Source organism: Electrophorus electricus, chromosome 11 (assembly GCF_041902795.1).
Source record: "Electrophorus electricus isolate QZ-2024a chromosome 11, ASM4190279v1, whole genome shotgun sequence".
Lineage (NCBI taxonomy): Eukaryota > Metazoa > Chordata > Actinopteri > Gymnotiformes > Gymnotidae > Electrophorus > Electrophorus electricus.
The window spans coordinates 5,260,566-5,276,427 of record NC_137507.1 but is presented as its reverse complement, the minus strand read 5'-3'; the positions used below and the strand labels follow the sequence as shown (position 1 = coordinate 5,276,427).

The following is a 15,862-nucleotide window of genomic DNA, read 5'->3' as shown; positions in this document are numbered from 1 at the left end:
AATGGTAGCAGTCAAATATCAGATACTGCATGACTGCTACCACACAACCATTAGGCCTCAGGCAGTTAAACAGAATGTAAAGACATAGCTGTCTGGAAGGCTCTTACAGTTTGGTCCTGTTTGTGGTTCTGTTTGTATAATGAGGGGTTGTCTCAGGGTAGACCTTGGACCTTTCCCAAGTTTTGCAGGAGCAGAAGGGTGAACATATGGTAAGAGAAAGGAAGTTGAAAAGTGGTGGAGCAAAACTTTTTAAGGAACCTCAAAATACATCCGCAGTTGGAATTGTGTGAAAAAAGTGTGGCATGCGAATATATTATGGAACTTTGCCATCTAAAGAGTTTAGCTCTGTGTCTCATATAACCTAGTTTACATAAACTAAAATCAGCAGTCTTTAATGTGTAATTATATATAAGCTATTTCAGATATTTGTTTTCACAGAGATTTTTCACAACACTAATTCATATCATGTAAAAAAGTAGGAGACCTTTCCCAGGGTGAAGAAGACACACTGTTATTTTCTGTGGGCCTTTGGACCAAAGATCAGAGCTCCTGGTTAGTTGAGGAGTTGACTTGGATTCCAGTAGAGTCCCACTGTTGTATATACAGTGGTGTGAAAAAGTGTTTGCCCCCTTCCTGATATATATATATATATATATATATATATATATATATATATATATATATATTTTTTTTTTTTATTTTTTTTTTTTTTTGGCAGTAAAGTATTTAATTCACAAAGACATTCAGGTTGTCCATACTCAAAAGTGGCTGTTATTTTGGGTATGCAAGTTTCTCCAGACTTTACTTATATGATGCTTTTTTCCCCCTGTCAATACCAGCTGTACAAATCTGGCTCAGATTTGTTCAGCTGCAATACTCTAACATACAATATGAGCATGAGTATTTTATGGCAATGACATATTTGGATGTAGGGCTATGAAGTGCATGTGTGCTTCCTGACATTGAGCTAACTGCTCAGCCATGCAAATTAAAGACTTTTTCCTGTTTAAGGTTAGAATAATCATCCCTCATTGAGCAGTCATAGTTCAGAGGTGGACTTGATGATTAAGATATAAACATGCAACATGATGCGAGACCCAAAAACTGCACTATTCCAGTGATGCATCTTTCCACTGTGTCTGTGGTTGCCTGTGAGCTGAGGGCATGGTAAATGACTAACTGAAAGAGACTGAATGCTCTCTTTTGCAGCATGGAAACAATGAAATCATCCCTGTGCAAATACAAACCAGGTTGGATGATACATATACATAGTTTATGTTTAAAATAATATTTGGAAAAACAATTCTGATATTTTAGAATTAGATCTATATATATATATTGAAACTTAAATTCCTCCACCTTGGGATGGAATTTTATCAGAACATCCACATTTGCCAACATCCAAGCCAGAGGAGTTCAGGCTGCCTCTTTTGGGATGATCTGAAGGAATCCGCTTCAGTCCTAGGGAGTTTTATCCACTACTGTGGCCTCACTAGGTGAGCTTTCTATTTAAAGGACACATTGAGCCTTTACATGTTATTGAGATGTTATAGGCAATTATACAGTATGGGCTTAAGTGCTTTTCCTGAACTAAGAGAGTGGTCAGGGTCCATACTTACCTCTGCATCTCAACCACCACAGAGCTTTATAAAATGTCCTTCGGCCAATACCTAAATCACATTAGACATTTTAACATATTAACATTTTAACATGACTAGACTGAACGTCACTTATATAGTCTGAAATTACTTCTTTATTATTAATACATATTGTAGAATATCATGTACATGGGTAGTACATGGTAAAGATGGCCTAGCTCACAGCTCAAAAGATGAAAGCTTAAACCAATTATTATTATTATTATTATTATTATTATTATTATTATTATAAAGTAGCCTTAGGCTTCTTGAAAGGTGCTTATAAATAGAATTTTAGTAAATAAATTGTCATAATGAAATGTCTATTTCCCATCACAAATATCAAGTAATCAAAAACTATATACAACACAGACAGTAATTCTAAGGCTGGTACAGGTACTGAGACAGCAGTATACCAGAGGCTTTTTCACTGCTTGCTGTAAAATACTGTGTGGTTCCACAATGTGGCATGCAGGAGGTCGGACACACAGGTTCTGTGGTGACCAAAGCTTTGATTGCAGTGTACAAAGCAGGGACATATGGAGTGGAGTGATGATCAGCTGCCCAACTGCTGATGCCTGCTGCTCCCTATGCAAAGTTTTGACCAGTTCCATTCAGCAGTGTCTCTTTGTGGAACTGACAAGTGTCAGGATCGGTTGCGCCTCCCTGACACCTTTTGTCTGTCATTATTTCAGATTACTGTGTTTATTATCTAGAAGTAAATGATGAGTAGGTGAAACATATTCACTTTCCTAAAATATGAAGCTGGATTCCATTGCCTAGTCCTAGCAATGTTTTCTGGAAATCATGGCTATACCAGAAGACTCTGAGCCTCAGATAGGCCTTTGTGTAAAACCACTTGGCTTTCCACTTGACCTGTTCAGTAACTATAATGTTTCTGAAGATGCAGTGGAAAGGAAAGTTTTTATATTAGTTGGTTCTTAGACATCAAAAATTATTTCCCAACTAACTCTTACTCACTATACTCATTGTTTGAGAAGGTTTTTACAATGAAGCAGAAATAAATCATAACTAGAGTACCTTAGTTTCACATTACTGAGGATAACTGCTAAATTGTGAAACCAGTAGTAAAGAAATTAATCTTATAGACTGTCAAACAACAGCCTTCAAGTATTTTAAGGGAAAAAGACATTTTGCATGTCTGTTTCTGAAAAAAATCAAGCCTATTCATGGCTCTAATTAAACAGATATTTCACACTTGTTGTACAACAGCAGGGGCTAATTGCTGCAGTGGGATTGCTACAATAGCACAGACCCTATATTAATCTTATCACATGAGGGATTGACAGAGATGGAAGAACAAAAAGAAAAGGCCATTTAAATGTTCAGAAACCATAGAAACAGAGTAAAGTGCCCTGTGCACTGTGCACTCCAGAGCACTGTGGGAAAGGTAGCATCTCGGTGTCAAATTAGGAACAAGTATTTTTTTTAGTGGGGTACCAAAGACAATGTGTGTGTGTGTGTGTGTGTGTGTGTGTGTGTGTGTGTGTGTGTGTGTGTGTGGTTTGAGAGAGTACTGAAACTACCTCTAAATCTCTAAAGGGGCGCCGTCTGGACAGACTCCTCAAGAAATAGACTGACTGAAATAGACATTCTCATCAGCATGGATTCATGGGAACTTTGGGTAGCTGGCACTGCCCTCTTGCTCCCTCCCGAGGGCATCAAACATCAGCTCAGATTCTCATCCACCATCCACATCCTGTAAAGGGGGTGCGTGACAGTAAAGATAAGGATGCTTCTAAGTGGAAGACAGACAGTGCACTCTCTCTGCATAATTGTGCTTGTGAGGCGTAGCCTGTAAGTGTATGTCTAACAACTTTGCAGTCTTCTTACAGCTGATACGTGTCACTTACATCAGCTTCTTTTTTAAATTAATAAGATACTTTGAATGCAGCCGAGGCCGTTTTCCCGCTCCAAGAATAGAGTGCGTCGCTCAACGAATAAAACCTAGAGTTGTCTGCATGCGTGGTCTAATGAGGTTATTAATGCTTTTAAACTCTTGTATGTGACGTTTATTTAAAATAGCCTACTTTATTTATTTTTTATTCAATCAACTCTAAAAGATGCAATTATTATAAACGTCATATTTTTTGCATTACAAGTTAAAAAAGGAGCGCCTTTCTATGCAACACGAAAAGCAAGAATACACAAAAGTTCGGTTTACCTAGCATAAATATATGATTTCAAATCAAACTGTTCAGGCAGAACGAGCTCAAATGTTTTGTGGGCTATATTTTACTTTTATTTCATTTGACTGGATTATCATCATAATCCAGTAATTATCTCCATGAAAACGAAATTTTTCTGCGCTTCCCCCTTCCCCATACGAATAGATTTTGGCCAGTAAAGGAGGCGCTACTCAACGCAAAGCTGATCAGAAAAATAAAGACCAATAAAAAAATAACTAAGAAACCGAAATAGCTTAGACCATTATTCTTGTGCATGGAATATGGCAGCAATATTGTTTGGTATCAACGTATCTTGATGGTTCGGCCTGCAAACGTAATTACGTACAATATATTTGGCCAATGAGCGCGCTTCGATTTTCTGAGGCTCAGGAACATGCAGTGTGCGCGGTACACGACAGGAGAGCTCCACATTTTGCGCTGTAGGATCCAGGCGATAAGAGGAAACAAAAGCTTGAACAAGACGTGAAGAGGAGACACTATTCTATACACTAAAGTATGAAATGCTAATGGACCAGTTTGCATCTTTAAACGTTACGTTGCTTTCTTGATAATCGTACGCGCTAATGCCATACGCTGCCATTGGTTTCGTATAGAGTGGGATCTGCGCTTGGACCTCTAAGAAACTTTTTCTTTTTTTCCTATAAATATATATTTTGCTTTGTAAAAATATTAATTATTTATTTATCCTTGGCTATTCGTGCCAGTCTGGATTGTGGGAAGCGAACACAGGGAGTACAAACACCGTGTGGATTCTTTTATCCATTTAAACGATTTCAAGAACCTTTTTCCACGGGATTTCTCGCAGGTGCCTCTAGCCGGTGGCAAAATGGAAGTGATACTATGACCCACAGTACCACTAATTCCATTTGAATAAAGGCCTATTGCAAGATTTAAACCTTACGTTATTTCGAGGCCCTCTAGAAGCGACCTCTCGCCAGCCGTCAACGCACCGTCGCTGGAAATACAATCATGAACTTTGCTGTCTATTCGTTGCAGTTATTTTTCGCAGCACTCCTCCACGCGTCAGCTGTAAAGGTAGGCTGTCTGGTCAAATGAGGGTGGGGTTAAAAATCAGATCAATTATGGAAGGACAAGGCTATTTGATTTTCATTAATAAGTAAATCGCCCTTCTTGTGAGGTCACATAGCCCGTATATTTTAACCGAAATATAGGCAATACCATACTTGTGTACCCGGGTTTGCTCTGTGTTGTCACAAAATGGCAATAATTTACCTTAATTATTCATTTAAATTGATATAATACAAAGTCACGTCTCATTTTAGCTGTCTGCCTGAAAGTCAAAATTGTCTTCAAAAGCCGTTAAAAGAACACTTCTGTGTGTATCACTATAGACGACAATGTCATTGATTACATTTAGCTGTTTAAAAGGACCTATTTGCATCGATCCCATAAGTAATACACAAAACTATTTCTTACATTATACATTACACGCGATCAGATTCGATTACAAAATCGATTTTAATATGTTAAAAATACAATATGAAAGAAATTTCCTCTGGTGATATTATAAATATTTTAAAGCATTTAAATACTCCTTTAATCCACCCCTGAACTGCATAGCCAGCAATATTCCCACAGACGTGAAGTCACGTAGGTTACGTCCATTTCATTCATGTAACCCGTTTCAAGAGGAGACGTCGTTCAGTTTGAACTAAAGTTCCTTCACTTAGTCCTTGTTCTGAACCGATCTTCACTTGAACGCGACTTTCGCGTTTAATCATAGATGCCGTCCAATAGCAAAAGTCTAACCTGTGGCGACTTTCTGCTAAAATGGGCTGTAATAAGAAGAGGTTATAAAATTAGAGCCATCTTGGCTATCGGCGTGCACGTTGCTATGCTTCTGTTACTAGCTAATTTGAATAACGTGGCGTGACACGATAGGGTGTTGTTGGCATGTCCATCAGCAAAACACTCCGATGTATTTGTATTGGTGTCTTGTATTTAATTCTCCTTTTTGCTAATAGAGTAACCTTATACAAGATAAAATGATAAACTGATTTTGATGTAAAGTACGGCCTATTTCTGCGATATAGTCAGCCGGCATGAATCTCATGCAATGCTTGATCGCTGTTGCGCCAGTCAAGTCTACCACCTGCAGTAACGTGATCATCTTGCGCTGTCGAACGGCACGACGTGCCAACACGACTTATGTGTAGGCGGGAAAAGGATACGAAATACTGATACTTTGTAGCCTAAATCTACAGATAAATATATGTCATATAAACACTCTTACAATTTAAACGTAAATTGTATGCAGTGATAAATAGCTATAAGCCCATGGCGAAATCGTATTTTGGTCCAAAGCAAATATGCTTTTCTAGTTGTTTTGGGTGATCTCGACCTACATTAAGATGAAAATAATATGGATATTGTGGATTGTTTAAGTCTTACTACATTCTAAATAGTCTTAATAAATCTTGCAGCAGAGATAGAACAAGTCTACCTGATGGAGACATTTTAATGTCTACTTCTTTGTCTTGGCAGGCGGCGTATATATCTAAAGAAGGAGGGAAAAGCAAAAATGACGGTAAGTAGCGAACTATATGGACCCCTTAAACATTCAGTATAGAAACTTTGGTATCGAGAAATGCAACTTTTCTTTTTTGGAATACAATAAGTTGAGAGCGCTGCCATCTTGCGAGCATACATGGAATAACATCATTTGGTATCGGACATAGTCCTGAGGCAAAGTCTTTGACCTATTGAATGATTAAACTACACTTTTAAATGTAATATTTAATTCCCTTTAGTTATAGCATGTTGCATTACAGAGGGAAGAGGCTGGTTACCCATTCACTTAGTCATGGATTTTTTTTTTGTCCTTTAATATATTTCTGAGCTCTTTCAAAACAAGTAATATACAGCCTATACAAGTAATGTACAGCCTTGGCAGGAGGTACGGAACAGTGCAATGTTTGTTTATTAGCGATGATACAGCTAGGCTTGTTTATTCGTCAAAGTCTTCCCAAGGTCACATGCACTGGTTGGTAGTAGGCTCAGCAGAGGGTGGGTGGTGCAAATAAAGTCAGTGCAGACCATTACAAACCAGACTCATTAACTTATGTGTTTAAGGGCTTATATGAACACCAGGTTTGTTGTATATAGGACCTTGGTTTTTTGACCCTAAGTTCACTTGATAAGTTCACTTGATAAGTTCTGAATCCTGCTGTGTAGCATATTCCTGGGAACAGCTTAGATTGTTTGTGGTGGTCTCCATTTATAATACGTTTGGTTAATTAAGTATTGTTCATGCTGTGCTTGTAGTTAACGGTGAAGTGACTATCTTAACACTTTACATTCCTGGTGTTTGCTACACCTCTCACAGTGATAGCTCTTGGGGATGTGAAGCTACATTTAATTATGTTCAGCAGTGGGACAGTTCTTACAGAGGGGTGAGATGTTCCTGCCTCTGAAAAATATAATGGAGCAGCACATCTATGACCTGTAGGAGAACAGAATCTGCAATCAGTGAGATTTACGCTGTCACTACTCACTACTGTTAGTTAAAGTCATAATTTGACTGAAACTGCTAGAGTTGCTAATAATGGATGAAAACCATGTGCTTAATGCTAACTAGCATTACAGGACCTATAACTTTTATTCCTTGTTAGCTGCACTGAACAAGGCTATGAGCCACAGCACAAGAGGTTATGGGCTTTGCCATCAGCCCCTGGATCACAATGTGCTGGTGTCACATGCACTAAGGTGAGAAGCTCTGTGGTAGGGCACAGATCCTTCTGGCATGGAGTGCATGAGGAGATAGGGGCACAGGGCATGTGTGCACCTTGCTGAGCTTTTGTGTGTGGTCAGGATTTTTTTTTCCAATTTGGGCAAAATCTAGGCCCTCAGCAGTACAATATGCTTTGTGGAGAACTGCACCACACGTATGTGCAGAATTGTTTCACTGCTAATCTGACTCTCCTAAGGGACTGGGCTCAGAAGAATGCTGCCGCCTGTGTCTTGGTGTTGGACAAACCAGTCAAATAGCACTGCAGAACTGCCATTTGGTAGGGGAGACGAGACAGTGGAAGAGACAGGAGTAGACAAGTGACAGGACAAATGTCAGGCTTGTTACTGAAAGGAGAGTTGGGAGAGGTAAAACGTAATCCCAGACTGGACACAAAACTGTTTTCCAGTAATGAGTATGCTCAGTGGTTGAAAATCAAGTTGGTGGTTGCTAAAAAGATACTCCACGTTCCCTACCTCCTCCGCATTTTTCTCACTGTTTCCCTGTATTTCTCATGGTGCAGTGGTTGCCTTCATGGATGTCTACACTAAGAGCATGTGCAACACCCGGGAGCTCCTGGTGGACATCCTACAGGAGTATCCAGATGATGTAGAATATACGTACATCCCATCCTGCGTGGTGCTGTCTCGCTGCGCAGGCTGCTGCAATGACGAAGCCCTTGAGTGCGTTCCCACGGAGACACGTAACATCACGATGGAGGTGAGTCAGCCTCCCAGCCCTGCATTGCCTACACCTTTTCTATAACAATGTTCCTTACATGTTATTATAATGTTATACAAATAACACATCACATAACATCATCTGGGAGCTTTTAAAGGTCCCTAACAGAAATGCTGAAGGTGCGCACTGGGCAGACAATATCTTTAGGACTGGTAATGATTTTGGCGGTCATTAACACACGTGCTGACTGAACAGACCAGTTAGACTACCAGTTAGAACAGTTACTACCAAGTTTGAAAAAGAGAAGGTGGGGTAGGTATGTGTTCAAAATAAAAAAGAAAATACAGGAATATATCTATAGCCAAAGATTCATGGAATTCGGTTATTTTTAATACATCTGTGAGATAAGGTCACATTTCAGATGTGGACATTTGCACATGACAAAAAAATTCAGAGACTGTAACGTGTGGAATTTGGGGAATTAGAATTGAACCATTTCTGAAGATCTCAGCATGCAGTGACGTCTCATTGTCCGTCTCCCTGCTGCAATGTCCTGCTTGGAGAAAGTGCCGCTTGGTGCCCTGGCATGCCAGCTATGTTGTTTACCCCTACTTGGGGCCTGTTTATGCATGTGTTTATGTGCTCAGAGTCTGTCACTGCCACAGACATGTCTATAAGAAGCAAATAATAACGTAGACCCTCTCTTGCTGCTCCATGCTGGAGGTCTGAGGCTGATTGATCAGTGGGCCAAGGGAGGCAAATGTGGGAGACATGGAAGCTAATAGGTTTTGTATGAACAAAACCACACAGTCTTACCATGAAGTTCTTATCATGTTTCCCTTGTGTGTCCCTATAGGTATTAAGGGTAAAACAGCGTATATCACAACACAAGTTTCCAATGAGCTTCACGGAGCACACAAAATGTGAATGCAGGTGAGTGGCTCTGAGATTATTCATATTACAATTAATCATAGCTGCACTTACCCACCATTAAATAAACTAATTTATTGCCTTCAAACTTTGTTTTAGACAAAAACAAGAAGTCAGAACAAAGAAAGAAAAGTAAGTGAAGTTTGGCTACTCTTTGGGTGTGTGTATGTGAGTGAGTGAGTATGTCTGTGTGTATCAAGTATTTTTAATATTGTGGCTTTGTCAGAGGCTTTGTAAAACAAAAAACGAGAATGAGAAGCAGTTATCTGGACATTCCTGCAGCCTAATGCTTAAGCTAACGCTAATGTTAGCATCAGTTCCAAAGGTGCTGTCTTTATACTCTGATGAAATGTGTTGATAAAAATCAGCAGAATCGTTTTTGTGTTTTCTTCTCATGAAATGGCCGCTGGACATATTTATTTATGGTAGCACAATGCTAAACAGCAGGTTTACTGGTTTGAGCTATATAACCTGCAATTTAGCTTCATCAACCCATTATTTGGGCTACTCAGCTTGCTACTCAAACAGTGGACTGACTAATGACGCCTTTACAGGCCCTGAGTTCTGCCTTGATTGGTGCAGGGCCACACTGTGGTCATGCCACGATGCTGTGATGCCACACTGGATTCATTCCACGCTGTCATAATGCCATGCGGTCATGATGTCACTCTGTGGTCATGCCACACTGCCGTGATGCCACACTGCCGTGATGCCACATGGACATGTCACGCTGCTGTGATGCCATGCTGCTAAGATGCTACACTGCCATGATGCCACATTGCGGTCATGCCACGCGGCCGTGATGCTACGTTGCGATCATGCCACACTGCCGCTGCACTGCCGATGCAGTTCCTTTTTCCATGGCATTTTATAATGGCAATGACACAGAAGTCTGTCTGTGTGTGTGAGGGCAGACCACCCACTGGCCCTTTCTCTTTCTGCCTCACACACACTGCAGCTGCTTCGTCTTGACCCTTGGCTACTTCCCCATGCTATTTATAGTCACAGGTGCCGTTATCCCAGTTTTATTTTTAGCTCTGGAAACCAAGGCTGAGCTGGGATCCGGGAGAGTGCCACTGGTTGCCCTCTCACTGCTGTTAGAACAGAGCCATCTGTATATGTCTGAGCCATCTGTATATGTCAGGGAACGTACCTTTTTAATTGGATAAGCTGTGTGTGTGTGTGTGCGTGTGTGTGTGTGTGTTCAGGCTGGTGGGTTAATGTGGCTGAGGAGAGATAGATCAGGTTAGTTGAGAAGGCTAAATCAAATCCATTTAACAGAGGCTTCTTACGACTCCACCTCCCTCATGCTCACAAGCACGTACGCATCGCCCCACCCACCCTCACTCAGTCTCTGATTCATGAGGAGAAGTTCTTATTCCTTTGCTTGTTTTGCTAAAGCCCATCTTATGCCCGCACACACGCCCACACACGCACTCTCACGCGCATGCGCACGCGGAGCTGAAGCCGAGCATGGCCCCGAAATGCTTTTTTTTTTCTTCCTTCAATCCCTCTTTATTTGCTTGCTTGTCCCTGACCTCACTTAGAAGTCCTGTGCACTATTCATCTGTTTTTGCAGAAATCCCCAAGAGGGCAAAGGTCAAAAAAGAAGGCGAGAAAGAGGCGGAGGCACCGGGCACGGGTCCGTCGGTGGTGCCTCCATGCCTCTGCGCCTCGCCTTTGTTTGCCTCATGCTTGCGAGAGTTGTGCCGAGGGAGCATGTCTGTGCTTCATATTCCTGCTCCTCTCTGCCCACAGCCTCCTAGCTCCAGCCTCTGCCTCCGTTCTCTGCTGTGGGGTAGTCTGAGGGTCGAGCCAGAGCAGTGCCACGTGGCGCACCAGAGGGTGAGAGGCCGGGCCCCTGGCCTGCCTGACTGGACATCCTGGCTGACCAGTGACACGGTCACTGATGCGGCCTGTGTGTGTGCGCGACCAGGGCCAGGGTTATGGGGCCATCGCTTGTGGTTTTTGGTCTGGGAAGAGATGATGCACGTTCACACTGGGAAGAAGTGTGTAGTACTGTCGGGTGGTAGCATCACACTGTTGCCACTGCTGCGTGACTCTCCATTTGATCTCTGTTTGCATATGGAATACCTGCTATAAGTAAAATTAATACATCTTTTGTCTCATTCAAAAACGTACACTCTATTATCAAAGGAGTACCACAAGAGTTTTATCATTGATGATGCTTAAGAAACCTATTTCAAAGTAGTGTGGGCATATGTGTCCCGGCCGTCGAGTGCACACGTGTGTGTGTGTGTGTGTGTGTGTGTGTGTGTGTGTGTGTGTCTGCAAGCGTAAGCCTGTACTAGAAAAGATCACACTGGTTGTCTCTGCATATGTAGCTATTAATCACCATATTGCACATGAGTGAGCAAGTGCATTAGTGACTAACTACGTGTGTGTGTGTGCGTGTGTGTGCGCCTGCGTGTGTGTGCACATGCACATAGTTGGCTTACTCATCATACACAACATCCGTTCCCTTCTGAACACCCACTGTAGTACACAACACGTATACCTTCGTAGTGATTACCAGACTAAAGGATAACAGCATCACAATAATGAGGATGGTGAAGATGGAGGGCAGTGGTGCTGTGTGATGAAGAGTTTCTCTGAGAGGACAGAGAAAAGTATGAGTGTGTTAGCTGGGAAAGAAGAATGCAGGGTGAATGCAGTGGTGCATGAGTCTCTCCCCCTTGCTGTTTACAACGCTTATTTAAGATCTATAGCTTAGACCTTTCTCTCTCTCTCTCTCTCTCTCTCTCTCTCTCTCCCTTTCTCTCTGTGCCTTTTTGCTTCTCTTGCAGCCACTGTGAGCCTTGCTCAGAGAGAAGAAAGCGCTTGTATGTGCAGGATCCTCTCACCTGCAAGTGTTCCTGCAAATTCACACAGTTACAATGCAAGTCCAGACAACTTGAATTAAACGAAAGAACTTGCAGGTTTGTTTATGAACATTTATGATAAAACACTGTGCCTTGGTTCTCAAGCTGCTGTCTCCTTATCAAATCAAGCTGCTTCCTCCCTATCAAAGCTATTGTGTTATTTCACTGCCGAGAAATGTATGTCTTACTTGCATGTAGGATCGAGTGCTTTTCTTCTCACTTCTTTGTATCTTGTGCAACCCTTTGCCTGTGTGAGAATGTATGCATTGCATGCGCTTGTGGATAGTGATGACATCGTTGCTTGATGTCAGAATTTTACTTAGCACACGGCTACATTGTACACTTCAATACCACAGACACATCCTGCATAATTGAACTGCAGCCATGCATATCTAGAGGCTAACTAAGAGGTTGGCCTATACACAATCAAAGATCACTCAGATTTTTGTGTTTTATAGCATATTCTGGCAAAAAGCAAAATGGCTCTCTGTGTGAGGGTGTATATGTGCGTGAGAGAGAGAGAAGTGTGTGTGTTTGCATACATGTGTCATTGCAGGACTTTGAGACGTTAGGGTGTGTTGGAAGGCTATTACTTGTAAATGTCTCTATAATTAAAGCTTACCTAATATAGTATGCTTCATCAGACCCATATGCCTAAAGCTTGCAATTTGAGACTGTACAGTTCAGCTTTAATGATTGATTCTGTAATCAGTAGTTCTCTGTGTGTATTTGTTCATTTATCCAATGACTAATGGCAGATTGTGCTTCTCCCCTAAACTCTTAATTTGGACTGCTGGAGCATTGTGGGTTAACAATCAATGTGAGGAGATGGGAAGAATGGAGACGTGATCTAAATGTGTCCATTCAGCTTGCTTCTATGGCCTTACTGTTCAGTCTTTTAATAACCCTAATAGATCCACTGCGATCTTGCCTAGCTGTGTCATTGGGTCGCATCAGTGATCGATTGTACTGTGTTACTGGTAGTCTGATTCAGGGGAGATCCCACCCTATTTTGTAGTGGTAACGTTCCCACCAGCCTGACCACAGTCAAAAACCCCTGACCTATGAACTTTAAACCCTCACCTTACCTATATTTAGCAAGCTAAAGATGGCATGACAGGATCAGCATGGGTGTGGTCTTCCCCGAGACAGAAAAGTATGATTGGCTCATGTTAAGAACAATACCTGACCAGTGTTTCTTTGCTTTTCATTTTTTCAGATGTGACAAACCAAGGAGATGATAAGGCTGGTCATGGGTGGACAGTGAATGAAGGAATACCTTATGGCACTTTTTTAACCTGTGGACCATACTGCATACACTACACCACAAAGGACTGAGTCAGGCATATTATACCAACATATATTATTTAAAAAGTAATATATAAACACACACACACACCACACCACACCCCCACACACACCCCCACACCCACACCCACACACACACATATATATATATATATTTAAAAAATGTTTTTTTTTATTTTTTATTTTTTTTTAAAGACAATGTGTAATGCTGCTATGGAAACGCTACATATAAGTGAACGACAATGCCGGAAGGTATGAGAGAGGATATGTTTTAGTGCCAGTGCGTTTGGACCTGTGGATGGATGGGACACAGGGAGACTTTGCGACACCATGCATTGCTGTAAATCCTTCTGAATGAGGTGGCTATGGATGCATTTTTCAAAGATGAACACTGGTCCAGATCCTCAGAGACAGGCACTATAGTGACTCGGACTCTATATAAACCAAGGAAGACCAGATTGGATAAACTGAAATCTGAGACGTGTTCTGATTGGACAAAATGGGTGTGAAGTGTAGAATCAGAATGTAACTGGGCTTCTGTAAGACCATCCCTCCCCCCTGTGAGGGGTGAACTCAATGTAGATATATATGGAGATGAAAGTCACAAAAGCAACACAATGTCAGCTTTTTTAAAGGAACCATTGAACCCATCGTAGAAGTAATGGACCATAATTCCTTCTTATTTAATGTAAGTCTCCAAAGAGACAAATGCCAACAACCTTAGGAACAGTTCATTACACCATGACATTCTGTATATACATGTCTAATATCCCTTTTTGTAGTACTACATCTAATTTATAATGTTAGAATGTGTTCAGTATTCTGTGTATTTAATTTGATCTATTTATATTGCAGTGTTATGTTTGTCATTTCATTTTTTCATTTCCTATCAGCGATGACAAAAATCTCATTAAAACTGTAGATGATTTTTTTTTTCCTTAAAAAAGAAAGATATCATTTCTTCAACATTCCTAAATACTCCTTTATTTTTGTGGTGGGGGAGGGGCGTTGCTGAATATATTTGTTCACTCAATAGACATGCTGCCAAATATGTGTGTGAGAAGTAAGGAGACAATGTTTGTGGTCCATGTTTGCCACTCATTCTGCTCCTGCATGACTTTTGAGGACACTTAGCCAGACACCGTAAACAGATTTCAACAAGGATGACTTGTTCCTCACAGATTAAAAGACACCACATTCTCTTTGTACTACAGTAACAGAAATCTTATTTACATTATATTTTTAATATATTTATTGGTAAAAGTTTTAAATATTAACACTTTTTTGTTTTAGCCTAACATTAAAATATATTTATTTTGAAATTATACTGTTTTTTTTTATTAAACCAAAAATGGAGTTCTGTCTTCCAAGTCTGCTGTTTTTCTATAAAAAATGTTGTTCATGTGACTCTCCATTTAGAAAAAGTAAAAAAAAAATAAAAAAAACATCCAGGAAATCACACTTACGCAATATACACTAGTAGTCTGTTTTCCCTTCAGCATAAAGTATGAGAAGTGGAAACATTGAGATACATTCATGGCATTTAACTGACACTATCCAAAGAAACTTACAATTCTGACTGAATACAGCTTGAGCAATTAAGTTCTAAGGGTCTTGCTCAGGGGCCAAACAGTAGCAGGGCATGAACCGGCAACCTTCCAATTACAAGTCAAGTACCTTAACCACTGCACTACCACTGTTCCTTTAATAACACCTTAGGGTCACATGCATATTTTTGACATTACTAGAAGTACAGCATGAACTCAGAGTTGACACACTGACAATGTGTGCTTATTAAATTTTAGATGAGAGGTGAAAATGTAGGTCAATCTAAGGACATGCACAGAATACCCTGAGCTGATTTTGCCAAGACTGATAACAAACATGGCGGTTTAAGTACAGAGACCGATTAGGACTAACGCAATACGGGTGAGTACAATAACTGGTAGGTGCATAGAACTAACTAGGGGGCGGAACCAAATGAAACCAAAATGAGACACGAGGAAATAACAACAACAACAACAACAACAAAAAAGTAAATAAAAAGGGTGATGCCAGGGAGGAGCGAACGTGACAAGGAAAAGTATGCTCTGATCGCCTTTAGGAGATGGCACAGTAATAAAGACATTGTAACGGCCACTAACAATTGTCATCTCATTCCTGTATGGCTCTTGTGATCTACCATCTTGTTTCAGAATGACTTTCTATAAACTTTAAAACTATTTTCTGAATTGGATCTCCTACCATCCATTTTTGCAACATCCACATACATTCCATCACATGGAAAAGAAATGGGAAAATTAGTAGCTTACTGTATACGTAGGATCATATTAACCTTGTAGCATAAATGAAATTACTCACCCATATTGTTCTCAAAGCTCTTAATTCTTTGGAAGGTTTCATAACCTAACACTGTAATTGTGTAAACTGTTCCTCTGTAATTAGAGTCCAGAGCACTTAATGGGT

General features: G+C 40.6%; 1 protein-coding gene across 4 annotated transcripts; it reads left to right on the top strand.

The window, feature by feature from the left end:
* Positions 1-4,212: 4,212 nt before the first annotated feature.
* vegfaa (vascular endothelial growth factor Aa) lies at positions 4,213-14,752 on the top strand. 4 transcript variants are annotated; one of them, XM_081723540.1, is made up of 7 exons: positions 4,213-4,882; positions 6,353-6,395; positions 8,119-8,315; positions 9,133-9,209; positions 9,306-9,338; positions 10,965-11,051; positions 12,014-12,150. In XM_081723540.1, exons 1-6 carry the CDS (start codon positions 4,817-4,819, stop codon positions 11,011-11,013), a joined length of 465 nt encoding a protein of 154 aa, XP_081579666.1. In that variant the 5' UTR covers positions 4,213-4,816; the 3' UTR covers positions 11,014-11,051; positions 12,014-12,150. The 4 variants fall into 4 exon arrangements, with proteins under 4 accessions (XP_081579666.1, XP_026868352.2, XP_026868353.2 ...); XM_027012550.3 differs by lacking the exon at positions 10,965-11,051 and adding an exon at positions 13,308-14,752 and having other exon boundaries at positions 4,216-4,882; positions 12,014-12,145; XM_027012551.3 differs by lacking the exon at positions 12,014-12,150 and having other exon boundaries at positions 4,214-4,882; positions 10,965-12,007.
* The last annotated feature ends 1,110 nt before the right edge of the window (positions 14,753-15,862 follow it).

What these genes read in the sequence shown, in the direction of transcription:
- vegfaa (XM_027012550.3), top strand. Translation starts at nt 4,817, where the DNA reads ATGAACTTTGCTGTCTATTCGTTGCAGTTATTTTTCGCAGCACTCCTC. An exon ending in AGGGAAAAGCAAAAATGACG is followed by an intron (nt 6,396 to 8,118) that starts GTAAGTAGCGAA and finishes CTCATGGTGCAG; the next exon opens with TGGTTGCCTTCATGGATGTC. An exon ending in TTAAACGAAAGAACTTGCAG is followed by an intron (nt 12,146 to 13,307) that starts GTTTGTTTATGA and finishes TCATTTTTTCAG; the next exon opens with ATGTGACAAACCAAGGAGAT.